The sequence below is a fragment of the Macrotis lagotis genome, chromosome 1 (genome assembly GCF_037893015.1).
Source record: "Macrotis lagotis isolate mMagLag1 chromosome 1, bilby.v1.9.chrom.fasta, whole genome shotgun sequence".
NCBI lineage: Eukaryota > Metazoa > Chordata > Mammalia > Peramelemorphia > Peramelidae > Macrotis > Macrotis lagotis.
The window spans coordinates 21,419,241-21,440,823 of record NC_133658.1 but is presented as its reverse complement, the minus strand read 5'-3'; the positions used below and the strand labels follow the sequence as shown (position 1 = coordinate 21,440,823).

Below are 21,583 nucleotides of genomic sequence, written 5' to 3'. Positions count from 1 at the left end.
TCCCATCTGCTAGTCTGGAAACTGGCACAGTCTCATGGCAGGTAAAATTTCTCCTTCCCAGGGACCTTATTTCATAAAATCTATAACTTGAATGAGTTCTTTCTCCTCCTCCAACTTCCAGTTCCCATTCCTTGGTTCCCCAAATCCACCCCATAAATTGCTAACTGGGGAGACAAGAAATCCCAGGTGAGAAGTGAGATCTTTTGCTGGTCTGAGATGGGGTATTGTAGGCTAGGTGGTCTCTAACAGTCTTCCAGCTCTGACATTCTGTGGTTCTAAGTGACTCATCCCTCTGCTTCCTCTACAGACAAAACAAAAATCTGCCCTTGCAACCTCCAAAGGTTGTGCCAAATGATGGACCAGAAGAGAAGGCATCAGTACGCAGGCTCCAGGTATCAGTCTGTACTGGATCTAGGGGACAATGGTTATCTGAAATAGCTAATGTTTCCATAGAAAAGCATACCATGCTTCTGAGAACACTGATGGTGAAAAATCAGGCCTCCTGCCTCTTGTCAGAAGTGGTGGGCTATGGTTGTATTTACTCTCCAATATGACAATACTCTGTGTTGTTGAAATCACACTGCCTTGTTACAGGGGTGATAGGGGGACGCCCTTGGGCTGAGCTTTGGAGGAAATCTGGGCTTTCCTGAATCTAAGATGAAAATGGATTCCAAGTATTGAAAGCAGGCAAGATGGCCAGTGTAAAGGAGTGGCCATATAGTGTCATATGTTAGTCGGCAGGAGCATGGTGTGGGTGAGGGGGCATCATGTGTAAGAAGGTTGGAATAGTAGGGAGTGGTAAGGCAACTGAAACCATAACGTCTAAGTGTCTCCTCAAAGGTATATACCCACACATGTGTGTGTATCTATACATATATGTGTACGTGTGTATTGATTATGTGTGAATAGTCACATATATTACCTTTTTTCCCTTTCTAGACTCAAAAGTAACTTTCAAAAATGATGAATCTTAAGAGAATGGAGAACATCTAGTCTCAATCCCTTCTATTTCAAAGGAGGGAACTGAGGTCTGAAGGAATTAAAAGTGACCTGCCCAAGGACACAAAGGCAGTCATTATCAGAGCTGTGGATGTAAGGTCCTTGAGAACAAGGGCTGTTTTTTTGTCTTTCTTTGTACCCTGAGAACTACAGCCTAATAAATGTTTATTGGCTGACTGACTCACTGATGATTGCTCCAAACCCAGTGTCCTTGCCACTGTGGCAGCCTGGCCCTGTCCAGAGAATGTGGGACTGGAGGCAGGAAGAACTGGGTTTGGATCCCATCTGACACTGCTAATTGTGTGATCTTGAGTAAGTCATTTAACACCTGGAATCTCAGTTTTCTCACCTGCAAAATGAAAATAATAAGACCTTTAGTCCCTACTTTATCAGGTGTGATGATGCTTGGATGGCATACTGTTATCTAAAGCTGAACATTTTAAAGCACTGTAGCAGGGTCCAGTTATTAATACAGTTATTAATTACACTACAACACCCACCCCCTTAAACCATTTGATGTGATCCATAGCTTTATACGGAAATGGGAGAGAAGCATAGTTTTCAAGAGAATTCAAGGGTTTCAAGTACTGTGAGGGAATTATCGGTCTCCATAGGACATGTGAAAATGTCTCATTTGTTCAGGAAGAGAATGGAAGCTAATTGTGATTAGTTAGTACTGGTTCATGATAAGAAAGAGTACCTCAGAAAAAAATTAAAGTCATCTTTTTCAATTTGGTCTCTCTTTTCTCCCCCCGACGTTCCTTCTTTCTCCTACCTCCATCTAAATTATCCCTGAATAACAGATTTCCTGGGCAAGGAATTTAAGGGGAAAAAGGAAAAGAAAAGGGAGGAGTCAATCCAGGCTCTGGTGGTCTGGGTGAAGCCAGGGGCTTCTCTCCACCTTATCCAGAACTTCATTATCCAGTGCTGTCACTCTTTCTAGTCTGTGTCTCACTCACCTGAGACACCTCCTTACTGGCTCACCAGTCTCCCACAACAGAGGATGGGAGCAAAAGTAAGAGGCAAAGGGGGTATTTCCAGTAGGTTCCAAAACATTTGGAGGTTCCCAGAATTAGCAGAAGCAGTTGTGGGAATAAGAATGGAAGGCTTGGGGTTGAAATAAGGTTTGGAGATTCATCTTGAAGGATGTGAGCCCACAGATGGCTCAGCTTTCTAGCACTCCCCTGTCTCATCATCACCCTCTTCCCTGATCCACTCCAACCTGGGGATCTGCAGGCTTACCTGTTCATTGGTGACCCCAGGAGGCAGCGTCCCATGCTTGTAATCCTCTAAGAGCTGCACAGCTTCTTTAAGACGACTCTAGGAACGGAAGGAAAACATAAGAGGGAGCGGTTAGGAGTACAAAGCTTCCAAAGAAGTCCAATCGATAATTTGATTCCTTCTTTCTCAATTTGGACAAACATTTCTCAAACTCCCAGGGTGCTGTGTGAGGAACCAGGAGAGCCCCCAAACTCTGCCTCCCAAGAGCTTCCATTCCAATTAATAACATAGACAGGACAGAACTATAAAAAATGAAAACAGATATAGTAGCTTTAATAAGGGCTAAGGAGAGGATGAGCAATACTTCTATGATAATGAATAAAACTAGAGACTTGTACTTCCACACAGAGAACAAGGAGCATGCACTAAGTACATACTAAGATACTGAGTAAACATGGAGAGATAAATACAAATAAATACAAAATAATTCATTGGGTCAGATTCTATCATATTCTCTCTCTCTCTCTCTCTCTCTCTCTCTCTCTCTCTCTCTCTCTCTCTTTTAGGTTTTTGCAAGGCAAATGGGGTTAGGTGGCTTGCCCAAGGCAACACAGGTAATTATTAAATGTCTGAGACCGGATTTGAACCCAGGTCCTCCTGACTCCAGGGCCAGTGCTTTATCCACTGCGCCACCTAGCCACCCCCATCATATTCTCTTGAGTCTCTTTCTTAGTCCAAGATTTTGGACCTGGGATGATAGAACAATGAGAAGACGCAGTCCTGGCCCTAAGAGAGGTTACAATCTAGCAAGAGAGATGGGCAAGGACTAGAGATCTATCGTAGGGGGAAAAATGAGTACCATGGGATGGAAACAACTATTTATTAATATCTATTAGGTGTCAGATAGTAAGCTTAAAGGTTTTGTAAATATGATCTCATTTTTTTTTTAGGTTTTTGCAAGGCAAATGGGGTTAAGGGGCTTGCCCAAAGCCACCCAGCTAGGTAATTATTAAGTGTCTGAGACCAGATTTGAACCCAGGGACTCCTGACTCCAAGGCAAGGCCGGTGCTTTATCCACTACGCCACCTAGCCGCCCCAATATGATGATCTCATTTGATCCTCACAATTATCTGGGAAGTGAGGGAGAATTATTATCTCCATTTTTATAGTTGAGGAAACTGAGGCAGACTTGCCCAGGTACCACTGCCAGTAAGTGTCTCTGAGACTGGATCTGAATTCAAGTCTTCCTGACTCCAAGGCCAGAGCTTGATCCACTGACCCACCAAGCTATCAAAAGCACTGACCAAGGAATGGTTATTTTTTAATTAAATAAATTTTAAATGAATTTTTAAAATGTTTTAAATGAAATAAAAATATTTAAAAGACAAAGAAGAAATATATGTGAAACTGACAACTTCAAAAAATTTGCAGTTGATTTTCTAATATCCATATCCACATATCCACAATAATAGGATGGTCCATAGATTCAGAGCTGAAGGGACTTTGGAGGTCATCTAACCCAGGGCTATTCCTCCCTACAAAAGACCTTCCTATCCATGAGGACAAATGCCACCTCCCCCTTGAGTCTTCTCAGCTCATCACATGACCAGGAGGCAGCCCTGCAACATCCTAGCTGCTATCCTCTGGACACTCTCCGGACTCTCCTGACCGTTTTTCAGCTGCGGTCACCAGAACTAATTAAGATCTTCCAAATGACACCTGGTCCGAATGGGCAGAGTCCAGTGGACTTTTCCTTTCCTGCTCTGCCCTTCTTAATAAGCCCACTGGGGTGGTGGGCACCACATCTCACTGCTGACTCACACTGAGCCTGCAATACCCCCAGGCATGGGATCTGAGATTCACGAGCGAAGGCAAACTTGGGATCACCTCGTCTCACCATGTCCTTTTAGAGAGGAGGTCACTGAGACCCATTGCCCCAAGTTACAAGAGTGACTAAGTCCTCTATCTTCAAATCTAACATTCCTCTTAACTAGCTGGGCCAGAGTCTTAAAAACAAATGCACACACCCACCTAGTATTATATCAACCCAAGGGTAAGAACTCTTTATTCCTTAATAATTACTGGGAAAACTGGTTAAACCTGTGATGATTAAAAAGTTTGAGAGATATAATTTCTCAGTAATTTAATCATTTTATTAATAATACCAATATTTTTTTAAAAAGATATGGTCACTTTTGCAGTGGATAGAGCACCGGCCCTGGAATCAGGAGTATCTGAATTCAAATCCGGTCTCAGATACTTAATAATTACCTAGCTGTGTGACCTTCGGCAAGTCACTTAACCCCATTGCCTTGAAAAACTAAAAAAAATACATATGGTCATTTGGCCATCTCTCTTTCTCTTAAATGAAAAATAGTCATAGTGGTGGGCTCACAGCTTATATGTTCATTGGAAGAGGAGTTTTCCTGAGGGGGGGCAATAAACTCTTGATTGGTTAATAATTAATACTATATTGAGAGACAGAACCTATTCAAATGATTATGGCATTTACTTCTAAGTTACCCCAGCCTTGGGTGATCTATGTAAAGAATTTATTCCTACCCAAACCTGAGTAGAATGGAATGGCTTCTTCACCTGAACAAGATTGTTAAGAAAGTTAGTACAATCTCATCATCATCAATAATGTCCTTCAAGAGACTGAACTTTTAAAATCAGGACTTTGGAAAGGGAGGAGGGGGAGACTTCTAGATTTCCTCAAAGTTGGTTATTTTTTGTTTGTTTGTTTGTTTTTAGGTTTTTGCAAGGCAATGGGGTTAAGTGACTTGCCCAAGGCCACATAGCTAGCTAATTATTAAGTGTCTGAGTTCACATTTGAACTCAGGTACTCCTGACTCCAGGGATGGTTCTCTACCCACTGTGCCACCTAGCTGCCCCAAAGTTGGTTATTTATAATCATATCTCTCAAACCAACATTTTCTACCATATCATAAATAAATTCAAAATTAATAAACACAAAATACATAAATTCATACATATAAACAAATTCAAAATATGAAAAGTCACATTTCATAGTCATAGATGGGAGAAGGGGACACAAAAAAAAGTTGTCATAGCGATAGATAAGTGATACAGTAGATAGAGCACTGACTCCAGAGTCAGGAGGACCTGAGTTCAAATCTGACCTTAGACACTTAATATTTACTTAGCTGTATGACCTTGGGCAAGTCACTTAACACCACTACTTTGAAAAAGTCAAAAGAGAAGTGGTCATAAAAGACAAAATAGAACATCACAGTGATATATGACATAAACGTTTTTGAACAAATTAAACAAACTGAATTAAATCAAGAAATATGATTGGGGAAATAACTTCTGTTAAACATCCTTGACAAAGGTCGACAACTGAAATCTTTAGGGAACTGTCACAGATCTAGGAGAGGGTTGGAACTGATATCCTCATAGGTCCTTTCAGTCAAATTTCATTACATCAGGAATAGGAGGAATTTAGAGAAGTATGGGATGGTTTATCTAAACTGACAGAGTGAAGCAACCAAAGACCAGAAAACAAAATGCAAGACTACAACAATGTCAATGGAAAGAACCAAAACAGGGACACTAAAGGCTATGCAATTATTATTCCAAACCTGGTCATTAATTTCAATGGCCCTGGAGAAGAGTAGCAAAAATGTTTCTCACTCCCCTGTGTGGAGAAGTAGAGGTCTATGAACATGTAATTTTGGATGTTTGATATTTTGATTAATTTTACAGAAAATATATTTTCTCCTCTTTTCTTTTTCTTTTTGAATTTTTAACAAATGACTCTCTAGGGAGGGGAAGAGAATTAGATATATTTAGAAATGAGGTGATGTAGAGTTATCAATAAAAATAAAATTTTTAAAAATTAAAGGATACCTGCTGTAGTCAGGTGGGGTCTGAGGGAAGAAGAAGACATGACTGGCATGACTTCTAGAGAGAAATGGGTAGAGAATCAAAGAAGACAATAAGTGTCCTTAAGGAATTTGCCTTGTTGGGGAAGGTCTAAGAGATCAACATAACCATAAGTAAACATACCCATGGGACCATAAGAAGCTCTCAAGGGTGTCTTATATACTGACAACTATATCACAGCCTAGATGAAATTGTGAAGCACATAGAACAAAACTGCCTTGAGCATCCTCCCAGATTTTCTTCCCCTGCCTTGGAACATCTCCCTGCCTCAAGCTTTTCCCTTTTCCAATCCATTCTTCAAAAAAGCTGCCAAATGGATCTTCCTAAAACAGGGTTCTGACCATAACTCTCCCTTGTTCAAGATGTATCAGTTGTTTCCACCTGCCCCATGATAAAATGCAAACCCCCTCAGTCTGGTTTGGTTTTAAGAATCTCCACATTTGGGGTTCATCCCATCTTTACAAATCACTCACTCTCTGTTTTAGACAAATTGGATGACCAAAAATAAAACATACTTATTCCTCCACAGGCTTCCTAAAGACTCAGTAAGTGAGGCCTCTCCAATTCCCTTCCAGTTGTTAGAAATCTTCCCTTCAGTCCCACCAAATACAGTATTATTTTGTGTTTACACTGAATTTATTATGCATAGACTCATCTGTGTATATGGTGCTTTCTCCTCATAGATTGTAAGACCCTTAAGGGCAAGAATTGTTTCGATTTCTCTCTGTCTCTTCAATGCTTAGTGTAGTTCTCGGCTCACAGTAGACAGTCAATAAATATTGATTAAGCACCTACTATGTTAATAAGAATTGGTAGAATTGAATTCCATTTAAGTCACTCCCTTGCCTCCCAAGCTGTTCTGAAGAAGCCAGAGCTATAGAGGGGATGTTCCTCCAGCACTTACAGGGCTCCCCCAAATAGCAACTCAGTCTTCCAACCTCCTGATATAATCCTTCCCCTCCCTGTCTCTTTTGGAGGCTTCAGACAATAGAGCCATAGAAGGCTGGGAGGGCCCTTAGTGTCTTCCCAGCTTTAAGGATAGCCAAAGAACTCATTTTCACTTGGGGCAAAAAGCCTGGTCAGATGAGGGTTCATGTTCCTTTGCTGACAGAGAGGCAGCCTCAGTAGACCTCAGCCACAATCTCAGTTACAAGTTGGATATGGGAGACCCTGGATAAGTCACTGACCTCTCAGTCAATAGATAACATTCAAAGTTGCAGAAGGCTGCTAACCATGTTGATGAAGTATGTTTCCTTATCAGGAGATCTCTGTGCCATAAATATCACCGATCCCCAAAACAAAAACAACAAATCCCTGATCAGAAGGAAGAGATTATGCACAGTACCCTCCAATTCCAGTATTACCTGGACCCCACTGACCCCTTCCAGGGTGCCCCCAGTCCCTCCTTGTATTCTCCCCACCCCACCCTATCCAAATCTGATCCCCAAGATAAGAGCCAATATTAGCCCCTAACATCTCAGTTTTTATTTAACTTTAATTTAGGAAATAAGAGGCATTTGTGTCAGATTATTTTTTTAAGGGAATGAGAATTTCAAGCCCCACCAAATTAAACTCCAAAGCAGCAGCCATCCCCAATACTTGAACCCCAAACCTGAAGAGGAGGCCAAGATCACAGCTCCTGAGGGCAGTGGCTAATGGACAGAGGAAGGAGGAAGTCCCATGGACCTGCCTAAGATAACTTGCTCTAAGAGCAAGACAGAATGGAAACTGCTCAAAGGAAAGGTGAGATGCATAAGTTTAGAGAACCCTCCCCAGATGTTCACCTAGACCATATGTGCCCGACCTGTAGAGTATTCCGAATTCACATTGGTCTGATCAGTCACAGTCGGACACACTGCAACTTGTCTCCAACGTAATGTGTCGTTTTGATATTGTTCGATAATGAAGAACAAGAACCAACCAATCAGGATAAAGGGGCAGAGAGAGGAGCAATCATCCAAAAAGAGAAGGGAGATCCTCGGCCTCTCCCGGTGTCTGAGCAGGGCCTGTTGACACACATGAGTGGGGTGCCTGGTTGCCCATTAAAATTCCACCCAGCTCTACCCATCTCCCAGCCAGCCAAGCTCCCACTATGCTGGGTTACAAAGAGCTTTAGAAAATGTCCCTGAGCTCAGAAGGGCGGGGGGGGGGGGGGGGGGGGGGCTTTCTTCTTTCTTTTGTGCCAGCCACTGTGGCTGCTGCCCCCTGCCTGGAAATCCATGAACTCGATTCTAGAGAAGGCCATCCCATAGTTGCAATATCTATCCCTGCTGATTATCAAGGAGAGCTCTACCCCCAATGTCCATCTGGACTGGGACGCCAGGCTCTGGAAAGGAGACTAGAATGTCAGCCCCTTGAGGGCAGGAACTGATTCATTTTGGACTAGCATGGGATCCCCACAGGTGTTTAATAAATGTTGGCAGAATGAATGAATGACTGATTTTCTTTTTTTCTCTTCCCCCAACACCAATTCCAAAGAGTAGGTTGCTGACCATCCCACAGATGATCTGCCAACCTACAACCTACAGATTGCAGCCCACGTGTCTTGATCCACCATTTCATACACTGCTGTATTCCTCCTCCCTTCACCCCCCCATCTAGTAGACAGCCTTTCCTGGATAAGCCTCTATGAACATAGTTCTGTAGTTTCTCAAGTTTATTCAACTTGAGGTTGGTCTTTGTTCCAACATCTAGAATGCTACTTGTACACAACAGGTGTCTAATAAATACTCATCATATGCTTAATTTATTCTTTGGTCAAAAAGCTTGGTGTCAGGGTCAGCTAGGTAGCACCACCCTGGAATCAGAAGACCAGAGTTCAAATCTGACCTCCAACACTTAATAATGACCTAGCTGGGTGACCTTGGGCAAGTCACTTTACCCCATTGCCTTGCAAAAAAAAATTTAAAAAATTTTAAAAGCTTGGTGGCTCATTGGCAAGCCCACAGTAAAGGTCCTTGCCCATCAGGGTGACCAGTTAGAAAGTTTATCTGCTCTGGCCCTCAGACTACCAGCGAGAGTCAGGAATGGGAGGGAGGGACAGCCTAGTCAAGGACAGCTTCTATGGACAGACAGATCTGGGAAGGGCTACAGTGATTCTGCCAGAGTCACAACAGCCTGGGGGGTCAGTCCCAGGCAAAGCATCTGTGACCCAGAATAGAGGAGTGGGCAAGAGGCCAGAAGGAGAGGACTCAGTGACCCAAGATTTGAGCCTGCCGGAGGGGCAAGGAGAAGAGAATAAGCATTTCTTAAGAGCTTGCTTTGGAGTAAATACTTAACAAATATCTCATAGGAAGTTGGTTCTATTATTACACCCATTTCACAGATGAGGAAACTGAGGCAGACAGCTGACTTGCCCAGGGTCACACAGTTAGTAGAGGCTAAAGTCAAATTTGAACTCAGGTCCTCCTGATTCCAGGCCCGGTTCTCTTCCACTGGCCAACCTGGCTGCCTTCTTAAACTTCACCACCTTCTTATTTCATTAGGCTCCTCTGCCCCACCCTGACCAAACTGTATGATCAAGGAGGGAACATGGGAAAGACACGGATCCTGGTAGCTCAGGATCCACGGACACGTCTAGGATCAGCCTTCAGCGGGTGTAGATAAAACACATGTGGAACGCCATGATTGGTGCTGGTGGAGCTGGGCCCTGCTCTGCCGGCTCCCCAGCAATGGGGCCAACCAGGCCAGAGATAGACACAATCTGGGCAACGCAATGGAGAAGCAAGAGGAGGAAGAGGATTCTTCATGAGGTCCACGGAATACTAGAAGGTTTCAAAGCTGGACTCTAAAAATGGGCAGAAATTTGCCAAGTGAAGACCAAGAGGGAGGGCTAGCAGGCAGAGAGAATAGAGAGTGAGTTGGGAAGGCCTTGGGACCCCAGCCAGGGGTCAAAGAGCTCCCCATAGAGCTGCGAGAGCAAAGGAATGCAGAAGAGACAACTCTGGGGTGGGAGGTTGGGGCAGACCATAGAGGGTCTTCAATCTCTGAAGACTGCAGCTGGGAGCTACTGCAGATTACAGAGCAGTGAAGTGGCAGGACCCGATCAATGCACAAGGAAGATTATTCCAGCAAGGGAGTGAGCGGAGGTAACAAGATCCCTCCAGCAGCCCTAGAGGGTCAGAGAGCCAGGTGGAAGAGGATAAATAACCATCAGAGTCAACTGCAACATCAAGTTTGCATCCACTCAGACAAGAGTCTCACAAAACCTGTGAGCTGATATGAACTCCAAGAAGCATTCCTACTTTATAGGTGGGGAAATGAGCTCAGTGAAGTTCAAGGGACTTGCCCATGGTCACAAAACTCAAGAATAGAGGTAGCATTTGGACCCAGGTCTTCCTGACTTCAAATCCAGAACTGTATCCACAATGTCTCCCCATGATTCAACAAACTCTGTGGCTCCCTATCACCTCCAGGATAAAATTTAAAGTCCTGTTTGGCTTTTGAAGCCCTTAAAACCTAGGCCCTTCTGACCTCTCCAGCCTTTCTCCCCCCACCATTTTTCTTTTTATTTAAGGCAATGGGGTTAAGTGACTTGTCCAAGGTCACACAGCTAGGTAATTAAGTGTCTGAAACCTAATCTGAACTCAGGTCCTCCTGTCTCCAGGGCCAGTCCTCTATCCACTATGCCACCTAACTGCCCTACATTATATACATTCTTAGATTAGATAATAACGATTATCATTAGATTATTAGAGCAGGTAGCGCAGCTAGGTAGAGGAGCAGATACAGGACCGGACCTGGACTCAGGAAAATTCACTTTCTTGTGTTTAAATTCAGCCTCTGGGACCTCTAGTGATGTTTCCTTCTCTCCCACCCACCGCAGCTCATTGATAAGTAAAACTGAGGCAGGATCAAGGCTCTTTTAAATTAGATATTCATTATTTCCTAATTATATAACCTTGGGCAAGTCACTTCAGTCTGTTTGCAGCCTGTTTGCCTCAGTTTCCTCATCTGTCAAATGAGTTGGAGAAGGAAATGGCAAACCACTGCAATGTCTTTGCCAAGAAAACCCCAAAGGGGGTCAAGAAGAGTCAGACACAACAGACCACTGAACAACAACCACAAAAGTGGGTGGTGGCTGGCCTAGAATCACACAGCTTCCCAGTCCCTGGGGCTCAGATTTGAACCCAGGGCTTCCTGACTTCAGGTCGAACAGTGTTCTGTCTGCTCTACTACACTGCTTCTTGCCTCCCGCCCCACTGAATCTGAGATAATTAGGTTATTTTGCTGGATCTGAGCTGTGAGAGAGGAAATCAAAGAGAATCTCAAGGTTTCAAAGAGGACGGGTAGGATGAATGGTGGTACCAGTTAAAAGGCAGGGCAGGTTTCAGGGAAAAGACACTAACATCCATCTTGAACTGGCTGAATTTGATATGCCAGGGAGCCATAGTGGGGGGACATGGAAGCAGCAGACTTGAAGAAAGAATCTGGGTCCCCCAAGCTCCCCCAAGGAGAGTAGCCACCCCACCCCAGCCCACTCCTGCCTCTTCTCCAAGCCTGCTTCCTGTCACTGAGGCAGCTTCCATGGAGCTGGATGAAGCTCTGTGAGTGATGAATGGGGGAATGAATGGGGCTGTGTTCGCATCACTTCCCACCCCCCCCACTTCTCGAAAGGATTCTCCAGAGTTTCTATAACAACCCTGGCCAGATTCCAGCTCATTTGGCATCATTACCAAAAGAAGCCCTCCTCCCTCCCCCACCATGGAAAAAAAATTCAAAAGAGCCTTGACCCTGCCTCAGTTTTACTCAGCAAAGAACTGTGGGGGTGGGAGAGGTCCCAGAAAGAAGTCCAGGAAACCCAAAGCCTGCCCTGCCTCTTGTTCCTAAGGTGCTGGTCTCTAGCTCTGTCTGCAACTCTTGGGGCAACCCCACAGGCAGAGGCAGAGGGTGCCCCAACCGAGAACCTTGCAAAGGACATGGCAGGGAACGTCTTGGTTGGAGAGATGACACAGGCACCCTGAGGCCCTGTGGATGAAGCTGGTAGCCCAGTCAAATCAGCCAAAAAAAAGTGATCCAATAGCCCCTGCCTTTTAACCCAGCACTCCCATTCGGGTCTAACATACCCTAAGGAAGTCAAAGTCAAAAGGAAAGAGCCAACAGACCTTCAGAGCAGTACTAGGTCAGCAAAGGCCACTAAAAAACTGCATTTCTGTTACCTGGGGTATGGATCCTCCAGGGAACAGAATACGTCTGCAGACAGAAAGGACAAATTGCCTCAGCCCCCCTCCCCCCAAAAAAAGGTAAGTTGGAGTCATAGCCTGGAAAGGGCAGTTGGATGAAGATGGTTTGGGTTACTCCATAGGCCCTTTTATTCCTTGTGAAAAGAGCTGGCTTCCAAAGTTGGCAAGGTGAGAGGGATATGAGGTTAGATGATGATGGGCATTAAACTCCAAACAAAGGAATTTATATTATTATCCCAGTAGGGAACTAGTTCATCTGAAATCTGAGGCCCAGACAGAGGATGGGACCTGGAGATGAGTGAGTTATTTGCAGCTATGAGGCTTCCCGTGAGACCTCAGCACTTACTGACATGGGTAAAATGTCCTTATTTATGATAGTAGCTAAGAGATAACTTTAAAATATCCACATACTCTGAGCTATAAAGAACAATACATATGATGAATAGAGTGACATTGAATTTAAATCTTAAGAAGTTTATGGCAGCAGAAAAAACAATCCATATGGAGGCTACAATAGTGTAACTCAATGGATCAACCTCCAAGAAAAGAGAGAAAGCAAAGGGGAAGTTTTCCTTAGCAGCAAAGGACTGTAATAAGGCAGCCCCATGGCCTGGGGAAGGGTGAAGCAAGTTGTGGTCCATGACCATAATGGAATTTTCCTCTTCTGTGAGAGATGATGTGTGATGAAAACAGAGAAGCAATGGGAAGTACTACACGAACTGATGCAGAGGTTCACAGTGACTGTGACAATGAAATGGGAAGTTCCTACACACACCAAAAAGATCCCATACAAATAAGACAAAATCACACAAAAACAAGCATGACTTGAATTAAGAGATATCAGATGACCCCCTGATCCTTTGTGGAGGGAACCCTAAAGTATACTGCATGTATTTTTAGATGCCAGTTTCATTGATCTCTCTGTCTCTCTGTCTTTCTCTCTCTCACACACACACACCCCTTCATATACACACACACAAACACACACAGGTGTCTCTGTCTCTTACACACTCTCACATACACACACACACGCGAGTGCATCTCTATCTCTCTCCCCTGGTCTCTCTCTCTCCCCCGGTCTCTCTCTCTGTCCATCTGTCTGTCTCTCTCTCTCCCCCTCCCTCCCTCTCCCTCTCTATCTCAAAAAATAGCCCCTGTTAATATGGGGGGGGGCAAGTATTGGAGGGCAATGTAAAAAACAGACATCAGCAAAAACTGACTTCTAAAAAAGAAAATGAAAGCTGGGAAATAACAACTCAAAGAAGAGATAAGAGAAGTCATCTCTCCTTTGTAGAGGTGGGAGCATTATATTATTCTTATATATTTTTTGATAGATTAGCTATTTTTTGCAACATTTTTCCCTTTCTCTCTCTTTGTTTTATTCGTAAGGGATGGCTCCCAAGAAGAGGCTGAAGGAGGGATACAGAAAAGAGGTTATAAATATAGTTATCAACTGTTTAAAAAGGGGATGGGGTAACAAACAAGGCTCCCAAATATTCCCTGGTCTCCCAGCCTTACTAAAGGCTTTGGTCCAAGTTCAAGTCTCCCTACCCCCAATTCTAAGCTCAAGAGTAAGGGCTCCTTGTTCTTTTGTGAAGGACTAAACAAAGTGATCACCAAGTCCCTCCCATCCTCTGTGCACACAGTAGAGCTGGGGGGGGGGGGGGGGGGGGCTGTGGAGAGGTGTACTTGGAGGGACCAGCAGCCTGCTCTAATGAAGTGTCCCCCATAGAGATGCATTCACAGCCTGTCCCAGAATCTGGCACACAGACCAGCTCCAGCTCCAGCTTCAGCCCATCTCTAACCTTTCTTCCCTGGCCAAAGTGTCTTTACCCTGTAATTAAATATCTAATTCCAATGGTTGTGACCTCACACCTGTCAAGAAGGCACCCCTGCATGGCCAGCCCACGTCCTGTGCCACTGTGGCAGGAGCTAGGTGCCCCTACCAGGAGCAAGGAACAGAGCAGAGACCGAGCCTGGCATGGGCAGTTAAAGAACCCGAGAACCCACCTCCCATCTAAGTCTGTGAAGGCTGCCCTCAGCTAAGGGAGCAAAGTACAAGTCTGGAGGCAGTTTAGGGGAATGGGAATGGGAACAGTTCCCAGAGACCTCCAGTCAAAACCCTCAGAGGAAACTGAGGACTAGAGTGTAAGCAACTTAGCCAATGCCCCATAAAAACAAATGGCAGAGTTGGGATCTGAACTCAAGTGGTCTCTTCTTCAAATTAATTGATATTCATTGTCTTAACATCACCTTCATTTCTCAATATAATCTCCCTGACCTTGCCAACCTGAAAGTCATCACCATTCCTGTAACAAAGGCTGAAAAGGAGAATAAAAGGAACTCCACCATCACTGCAGTGGACATCATGAGCAGTGATCTCTTTTGGTAGTCCGCTACTTTGGCAAAGAAGGGAAAGTAGGCACCATGTGCACCTTGTTCTTCTTTGGGGCCCAGTCATTGAACCCAGGTCTTATGACCTCAAGAATGCTTCCCAAGGTCACTCATCAAGTTAATTTTCGGGGCAAGGCCAGAGCCCACATCCTATCCCCAGTATTGCCTGGGTGACCTTAGGGAAATCACCTACTAAGCCTCCAATGCACAATGTGACCCCCTTCCCAGAATCTGCACCAGAATGGCTAGCATGCTGGCCTTGGAGCCAAAAAGAAGATGGGTTCAAATTCTGCGTGGGCAAATCACTTAACCTTTCTGGGTCTGTTTCTGTTTTGGAAGGATTCTATGAATATAATGGAATCCTGCTCTCCTCCGGGAGTAGCCTCCCCTTTTGTCTGTCTAATCAAATCTTGCTCTGCCTTTGAAGCCCAGTTTAGGTTCCATCCTCCCTCCTGGAAGCCTGCCCTGAATCCTTTGACCATCAATCAAGGACAAAAATCCAGGGCACAATGAGAAGATTATGAAAAGGGAGCAGCCTCTAGAGTTGTTTTCAAAGGCCAAACACCCCTCAAAGCTATTCTCACTTCCATCCCTGAACTTGGAGATTTTAGTTTAAGTGTCAAAATATATGTAAGTTATTAACTGTTACTGCTGAGGGGAAAAACCAAGATGTTCATGAGGCCATCCTAAGCAGGTTCTGGACAAAGGGGTGCCACATACTTTAGGCATCCTGTTTGCATTGCGTTCATTGCTTTGTGCCTCCAAATATTATAGGGTCTCCTCCTTGAGGAGATCACTTAAATGATCACTTAAAAGAAAAAAGTCTAGGGAAATTTAGAGAGGAAAGATAGCCACTGTCCATCTAAACTATAAGAAGCCAATCTTAGACTCTAAAAAAGGGCCACAGGTTGGATCCAGAACAGAATTGGATAAAAAGAGTTGAAGGGAATTTGGAAGACTGCCCCATGCTTTTCATCATCCCAAGTTGCTTGCTAGAGCATATTCAAGTTCATGCATGTACAGACACACACACATATGCACATATTATCTGTTTTAATAATACAAATCATTTCCTGCATTGCTGTATAGATGCAAATATTGAAACATCGTGGTCACTAAGAAATCAAAATCACAACTTGATTTGACCCAAAGGGTCATGCATAGTGAGCATAAAGAATATTTGCAAGGGTATGCTGGTAAATGTTTAACAATCAGCTCTTTTGGGGGGGGCATAGTTTGATGTACATGATTAAGGTTTTCTTCACCACTTTCTTAAGTTTGGACAATCAACAAAACAGTAAACCAAATTCTGATTTGTAGGGTTTGCTGATTTCCACAGTGTCAATGGCCACAGTGAAAATTTAATAATTTTCAGAGAACAGGTACAAGCTGATTCCAGTATATCCTTGGCCAGTTGCGCAATATGATCAAGGGATAAGAGACTAGGTAATGCAATGATACCCACAGACTGTAAGGAACACATTTGACAACTTGAATGGATCCTCCACAAAGGATTCATAGGAGAATGTGCACATTAATTTTGAGGCAAGGCCAAAAACCACATCGTATCCCCAGTACTGCCTGGGTGACCAAAATCACCTACTAAGCCTCCAGTGCACAATGTGCCCTCCCTTCCCAGAATCTGCAGCAGAATGGCTAGTATGCTGGCCTTGGAGTCAAAAAGAAGACAGGTTCAAATTCTGTTGTCACAGATGGGGAGGCAAAGATGGGTTGTGATTAGTATAGAGGGAGGGAGTACCTCATCAAAGAGATCCCAGAACCATTACAGGCATGAGTAGAGCTGGGATGGGCAGTAGAAATTTGTCAAGACTAATCTCCAGGAGAAATTTGGAACTATGCCCAAAGGGCAACAAAAATGAGCATACCTTTTTATCCAGAATACTACTACTGGGTCTATACCCTGAAGACATGATGAAAAAGGGTAAAAACATCACTTGTACAAAAATATGCATAACAGCCCTGTTTGTGGTGGCAAAGAATTGGAAATCACGTAAATGTCCTTCAATTGGGGAATGGCTTAGCAAACTGTGGCATATGTATGTCATGGAACACTATTGTTCTATTAGAAACCAGGAGGGATGGGAATTCAGAGAAGCCTGGAGGGATTTGCATGAACTGATGCTGAGTGAGATGAACAGAACCAGAAAAACACTGTACACCCTAACAGCAACATGGGAGTGATGTTCAACCTTGATGGACTTGCTCGTTCCATCAGTGCAACAACCAGGGACAATTTGGAGCTCTCTGCAATGGAGAATACCATCTGTATCCAGATAAAGAGCCACGGAGTTTGAACAAATTTCAAGGACTACTCCCTTTAATTTGGAAAAAAATAAATATCTTATTGTCTGATCTTGCTATCTCTTAGACTTTTTGTTTCTTCCTTAAAGATATGATTTCTCTCTCATCACACTCAGTTTGGATCAAGGTACAACATGGAAACAAAATAAAGACTGACAGATTGCTTTCCGTGGGGAGGTGGGGGAGGGAAGTAAGATTGGGGAGAACATTGTAAAACTCAAATAAAACCTTTAAAAATAAAAAAAGACTAATCTCCAGGTAATTGCACAGGCACAGAACAACAAAAGTTATGGAATCCAACAGAGCTAAACAAGGTTCCCCTTTGCTCCCACTTGATAAATTTTGCTAATTTTTCTAGTTTGCTAAAACAAATTTTTGGAAGGTTTGATTGATATGACATCGAATAAGTAAATTAATTTAGGTAGAAGTGTCATTTTTATTGTAATGACTTGGCATAACCATGAACGATTATATATTTTTCATATGATCTAGACTTTTTTACTATTAATATGGTCAATTACACTGATAGTTTTCCTAATAAAGAACCAGTTCTACATTCCTAATACACATCTGGTCAGGGTCCACGATCTTTGTGATACATGGCTGGAATTTCTTTGTTATATTTTATTTAAAAATTTTGCATCAATATCATTAGGGAAATTAGTCTACAGTTTTTTTCTGTTTTTGCTTTTCCTGGTCCAAGTATTAGTGCCATATTTGTGTCATAAAAAGAATTAGTATAGTCTCTGCCTATTCTTTCAAATAATTTATACAGTACTGGAATTGTTCTTTAAATGTTTGGCAGAATTCTTTTATGAATATATCTGACTGAGGGGATATTTGCTTAGCAAGTTCATTTATGGTTTGTTCAATTTCTTTTTCTAACATAGAATTATTTAACTCTTCTGTTAATCTGGGCAATTTGTATTTTTACAAATATTCATTCATTTCACTTAAATTGTCAAAGTTATCAGTATGCAATTGGACAAAACAGCTCCTAATAATTGCTGTGATTTCCTCTTCACTGGGCAGTCAACTTATCCTTTTCATTTTTTTTATACTGGTAATTTGGTTTTCTTCTTTTTAATCAAATTAACAAGTTTATCTATTTTATTGTTTCCTCTCTGCTTCTCCAAAACCAGTTTCTAGTTGTATTTATTATTTCAATGGTTTTCTTACTTTTAATTTTATTCATCTCTCCCTTTGATTTTCAGGATTTCCAATTGAAGGAATTGAGGGGATTAAGACAGCAAATAGTTAATTGTGGAAACTGAGTGAACTTCCCTGACATCTTGTGACTCAATTTTGAAGCTAGCTCAGTTCCTTTTCTATTTAATTATGTGTCTAATCCAATTTCTACCTTGTGAAAAGTTTTATTCAATTGTGGGAATTGGGAGAAAATCTTATTCTATTGTATGAAGCTAAGCCCTGCATGGCTCAGAAATTGGACCATTGATACTAGCTACTTAGAGACCATTAACTAAGCACCATGGTTATGTTGACCAGAAACCAAGTCACATTCAATGATTGATGCAAGGAGTTTTGTCACAATTACACATCTTAATCCATATCTAACCTGAAAACCAGTCCCATGTTGATCAATGAGTTGTTTCCAGGTTCCTTTGATTGTTTACAGACACTTGGGGGGAGTGTGACATCCCTGTTTCGGAATTTAGGGAATTGCACCTGTTCATTCTCTTCCTCCCAATCTGGAAAGTTTCTAATATTTTATCTATTTAGAAACTGGATTACCTAATGTAGCTTCTTTTTAATTAATTGGTCTTGTTTGATTGTATATAATTTATAAAAGCCTGTCTCCCCTTGTATTCAGGGTCCAGGCCTAAACTATGTCCTGTTTTGATGAGAAATCACCATGTATTGCTTAATAATTAATAATCCTCAGATAGAACCTTTTTCCCACAGTCATTTCATCTTTCATCTGACCCAAAATGTGGTGTTTAATTATTCTTTCTGGTTTTTTATTTTAGCTGCATGCTCAGTTCATTGACCTGTTCTTTCTCAATTTTATGGATATCATTGTTTAGAAATATAAATTTTCCCCAAAGCACTACTTTGTATCATATAAGTTTTGGTGGGTTATCATTGTTATCTTTTCTTTAATAAAATTGTTGATTATTTCTATGTGTTCTCTTTTTTGTTTGTTTGGGGTTTTTTTAGGTTTTTGCAAGGCAAATGGGGTTAAGTGGCTTGCCCAAGGCCACACAGCTAGGTAATTATTAGGTGTCTGAGACTGGATTTGAACCCAGGTACTCCTGACTCCAAGACCAGTGCTTTACCCACTACACCACCTAGCCGCCCCTATGATGTGTTCTTTGAAAAGTTCATTCTTTAATATTAGATTATTTAGTTTCCAATTAATTTTAATTCATGTTTCTACAGTCCTTTATTAAATAAAATTTTTATTGCAAGGATGCATTTAATATTTCTGCTTTTCTGTATTTCGCTGTGAGGTTTTTAATGCCATAATATATGGTCAATTTTTAACTAGATATCATATTACTGAGAAAAAGATATATCCCTTTCTATTCCCCATTCAATTTTCTCCAAGTTCTATCATATCCAACTTTTCCAAATTTCTATTCATTTCCTTAATTTCTTTCTTGTTTAGTTTGTGGTTAGATTTATCTAGTTCTGAATGAGAAAAGTTAAGGTTCCCTCACTAGAACAGTTTTAAAGTCTATTTCTTCCTGTAACATTTAATTTTTCCTTTAAAAATGTGTGGGCTATCTCATGGCGGCTTATGCCATTGATGTTGCTCCTTTATTTTGCCTTCCTGCTCATTCTCTCATGGTGGCTTAGGTTATTTTAGGGTGCTTAGGGAATAATAGTCTTTCTTTCCCTTAAGGTCTGTTAATCATGGTAATATTTAAATAAACTTATTTGTTCCTAAAAATAATTTGTAGGCTATAACATTTGGTGCATATATTCTGTTCTCTTATGTTTTTTATCTAAGATCATGATCACTATTCCTGCTGAAGCAGCAGAATCTTACCTTTGTTTTATATATATATAATATATGTTTCAAATATGTGTCTTGTAAACAACATATTGTCTTATTCTGGCTTTTAATTCATTCTGCCATCCACTTTTTTTTTTTTAGGTTTTTGCAAGGCAAATGGGGTTAAGTGGCTTGCCCAAGGCCACACAGCTAGGTTATTATTAAGTGTCTGAGACCAGATTTGAACCCAGGTACTCCTGACTCCAGAGCTGGTGCTTTAACCACTGTGCCACCTAGCCACCCCCACTTCTTTTTTTATGGATAAATTCATTCCATTTACATTTAAAGTTATGATTACTAACTGCATATTTCCCTCCATTCTCTCTCTCTCTCTCTCTCTCTCTCTCTCTCTCTCTCTCTCTCCTTTTATCCTGTCCCTCCTCAAGTTTCTTTCTCACCACTGCCTCCCCCTTCTTCCTTCTTTTTTTTTATTTTTTTCTTCCCTCTCTTTTATTCCCCACCCTCCTCTCTTATCCTCCTTCCTTCCTTCTTCCCTATAGAGTATGATAGATTTTTATACTGAACAGGGTGGGTATGCTATTCCTTCTCCGAGCCAATTCTGATGAGAGTAAGATTCAAGCATTATCTGTTACCCCTACCCCCATGTCCCTCTGTGCTTTTTCAGAGAGATAATTTATCCCATTCTACCTTTTTCTTCCCCTTTCTCCCAGTGCATTCCTCTTTGTCACCCCTTCATTTTATTCTTGCAATCATTCCATCAAGACAACACACATCCTCTGTCTATTCCTTCTATACTCCTATATCCTACTTCTAATTGTCCTAATAATGATAATGTTCATAGGAATTACAAGTATCATCTTCCCATGTAGAAATATAGAGTTTCACCTTATTGAATCCTTATGATTTCTCTTCCCCATTTCTCTTTTTATGCTTCTCTTGAGTCATATATTTGAAAGTCAAATTTTCTATTCAGTTCTGGTCTTTCTAATGGAAATGGTTGATATTCATTGAATATCCACCTTTTATCCTGAAGGATTTATACACAGTTTCACTGGGGAGGTTATTCTTGGTGGTTATAGGTTATTTCTTCAGAATATCACATTCTAGGGGGTGGCAAGGTGGCACAGTGGATAGAGCACTGGTCCTGGAGTCAGGAGGACCTGAGTGTAAATCCAGTCTCAGACACTTAATAATTACCTAATTGAGCAAGCTACTTAACCCCATTTGCCTTGCAAAAAAAAAAAAGAATATCACATTCTAAACCTTCCTTTCTTTAATGAAGAATGCTAAATTTTGTGGGATTCCATGATATCAAAATTGTTTCTGGTTGCTTGCAATATTTTCTCCTTGACCTGGAAGTTCTGAAATTTGGTTACACTCTTCTTGGGAGTATTCATTTTGGGATCACTTTCAAAAAGTGATCAGCAAATGTCTATTTTACCTTCTAGTTCTATGATATCAGGACAGTTTTCTTTGATATTTTCTTGAATAATGATTTCTAGGCTCTATTTTTATCATGGCTTGCAGGTAGTTCAATAACTCTTAAATCTCCTGGATCTAGTTTCCAGGTCAGTTC

The 21,583-nt window shown here is 41.9% G+C and overlaps 1 protein-coding gene across 6 annotated transcripts in view; it reads right to left on the bottom strand.

Annotated features, from left to right (window-relative positions):
• The window catches only part of SFXN5 (sideroflexin 5), a 202,274-nt gene that overhangs the window by 157,306 nt on the left and 23,385 nt on the right, over positions 1–21,583 (bottom strand). For all 6 annotated transcript variants that reach the window (XR_012470449.1, XM_074195629.1, XM_074195647.1 and 3 more), the window contains one exon: positions 2,242–2,319. Coding sequence is in view for 4 of the 6 variants with exons in the window: in XM_074195629.1 (XP_074051730.1) it covers positions 2,242–2,319 (78 nt within the window). In the remaining 2 variants the exon portion in view is untranslated. The remainder of the gene's footprint in view (positions 1–2,241; positions 2,320–21,583) is intronic.